Source organism: Macaca fascicularis, chromosome 3 (assembly GCF_037993035.2).
Source record: "Macaca fascicularis isolate 582-1 chromosome 3, T2T-MFA8v1.1".
In the NCBI taxonomy this organism is placed as follows: Eukaryota; Metazoa; Chordata; class Mammalia; order Primates; family Cercopithecidae; genus Macaca; species Macaca fascicularis.
This window is the reverse complement of record NC_088377.1, coordinates 185,305,638-185,308,135: the sequence shown is the minus strand read 5'-3', so window position 1 is coordinate 185,308,135 and position 2,498 is coordinate 185,305,638. Positions and strand designations below refer to the sequence as shown.

Here is a 2,498-nt window from a genome sequence, read left to right as displayed (position 1 = left end):
CGATCACAGGAAAAATAAAGGTTTCTGGATTCTTTGACCACATCAAGTCCCACAGGAACCATGGACACGTGAACTACACACTTGCTGAGCACATAACGTGACACTAGCCCATATTTCAGGACCTTTACTCTCACCTTGAATCCTATTTCATTGAAGTCATTTTTCTAATCGTTAACTGTAGCAACAGGGAGAAAACATTCAATGTGGCAAAGAGAGAAGCTATGACCCTTTGAGTCCATGCCTTCTCCACAGGAATCTCCTTGAAGTTTTTCGTCAGCTGTGGCTCAAGGTGTCCCACACCTCGAGGAACGGCACCTCTCCAGCACAGCTCTCAGCCTGCGGTTGCTGAAGAGCAGAATGATGGGGTGAACTCCTGCACACAGATAAATCACTGACTCCCCCACCCAGAATTTAAAGTCCAGAGGTGGAAAAATACCTGCAGCACTGAGCACCAGTGACAGGAAATACGAGATGAAGAGCATGGCAAGAGAGAGGAGAGCCAGCAGAGCCTTTATGTGTGCCTGCACACTGGGTTCTCGGAATCCTGAGGTTGTAAGGAGAGCCTTCTCCATGTGTCTTCCCAGAGATGTGATGAGCAAAATCATGCAAATGAAAAAGACAGCAGTGGGCATTGTCCAAGTAATCATTTTTAGAGGGAAAAGGTAGAATTTCTCACAGTAGCTCCATATGCTATTGCCAGTGACATTCCAAGGTTGTAGATGGTTCCTTAAATAATTCTGATATATACTGTGGTTGCCTATGAAAAATAGAATGGGCCGGACGCGGTGGCTCACGCCTGTAATCCCAGCACTTTGGGAGGCCGAGGCGGGCGGATCACAAGGTCAGGAGATCGAGACCATCCTGGCTAACACGGTGAAACCCCGTCTCTACTAAAAATGCAAAAAATTAGCCGGGCGAGGCGGCGGGCGCCTGTAGTCCCAGCTACTCGGGAGGCTGAGGCAGGAGAATGGTGTGAACCCGGGAGGCGGAGCTTGCAGTGAGCCGAAATCGCGCCACTGCACTCCAGCCTGGGCGACTAAGCAAGACTCTGTCTCAAAAAAAAAAAAAAAAAGAAAAAGAAAAATAGAATGGTGGTGAAGCTGGAGAGCCCTACAGAGCTGAAGAACATCCATGGTACCCACTCAGACAACTTGTGCTTTAGCCAGAGGAAGACAGGGTGGGTGAAGGTGGCAGTTTTCACACAATAGAAGACACTGAGCCAGCTAGAGAACCACAAGGTGGCAGCATTCAGGAAGTCCCACTGGAAAGCTAGAAACTGCAGTACAGGGTTGTATGGGAAGGCTGTCGGATACAGCAAAACATAAATGGTCTTACCCATTACCACCCACTGCAGACAAAAGCGAGAGGCCCTTAGGCTAACCAGTAACTTATCACAAGGCAACAACGTTCCCCGTAGCACCCACTCCACACCCAGAGCAGCAGTGATGAAGCCATTGCCTGCTATTGCTACCAGGCACAAAAGGAGTAAAATGATAACCAAGATGATGGCCTTCTGGTCAGTCACCGAAGATCCTAGAACCATGTGATCTCCATTCATCTCTCCAGTGGACAAGATGGGTCCCAAAGCTTCAAGGGCTATTTCTGTTGGGTTGCTCTGGAAGGTCTTGTAGGATTTGGTTGTCCCTCCACCTGCCCCGAGTGCAGAGGCTAGGCCAGAGTAGAGGACACAGGCTATCAGCGGAGGGTGGAGACGTTTTTTCTTCTCAGAGTAGATGCAAATATTGTCACGGCTCAATTTTCAAAGTCCCCATACCTGCCCAAAAATTTGCCTGCTCTTCTGCCTATTCTCTGCCCATGTCAACATCAAAGTGGATAATATATCAGGCCCTGGCATTTAGTGTCCTTACACAGGAGGTTATACTTCTCTAAGCTGACACCTAAGACAGGACCATGCACCTGCCGGCTCAGTAGTATCATCTGTGGGACACACCTGCTACTGAGACAGCACTCATATCCACAGAGCGAGGTGATTGTTACGTTGCAGACATTGTTCTGAATGCTCTCCTTAGTCTCACAACAACTCTATGAGGGAAGTGGTATGGCAAGATCCCTCTAACCAAGACAGAGAGAAAACTGAGCAAACCTTTACAGAGAAAGGTTAATTCAAGTCTTATTACTCACAGTGACCATCATCATAAAAAAGAACACAGGAGACAATTATACATAATGAGGCAGGCAAATTTTTTCAAAATTTAAAAATATATATTTTATAACTGCTGGCCTCTAAAATAGCAATTCACAGAGGAACCCCCAGTAGCGATAAGCCGATGGGATATGGCAGAATGAGCCCTGTACTAGGAGTCAAGACAGCCTTTAGTCCAAGCTTCACCCCTTATTGTGAGTTGTTGGATATGTCAGCCCCTCTGCCCCTCATTTTGTCCATCTATAAAATATGAAAAGTATCCTATGTTCTAATTCACAAAGATGTCTTAGAATCTCAGCTTAGAACAAAAGAAGATACTAAAGATAATCTTACA

At 46.6% G+C, this 2,498-nt stretch overlaps 1 protein-coding gene across 1 annotated transcript; it reads right to left on the bottom strand.

Annotated features, from left to right (window-relative positions):
- Positions 1 to 284: 284 nt before the first annotated feature.
- On the bottom strand, positions 285 to 1,558 carry TAS2R60 (taste 2 receptor member 60). Its single transcript, XM_015448198.3, has 2 exons — positions 1,093 to 1,558; positions 285 to 775 (listed from the first exon to the last, which is right to left on the bottom strand). The coding sequence occupies exons 1-2, from the start codon at positions 1,556 to 1,558 to the stop codon at positions 285 to 287; spliced, it is 957 nt and encodes a 318-aa protein (XP_015303684.3).
- Positions 1,559 to 2,498: the final 940 nt, after the last annotated feature.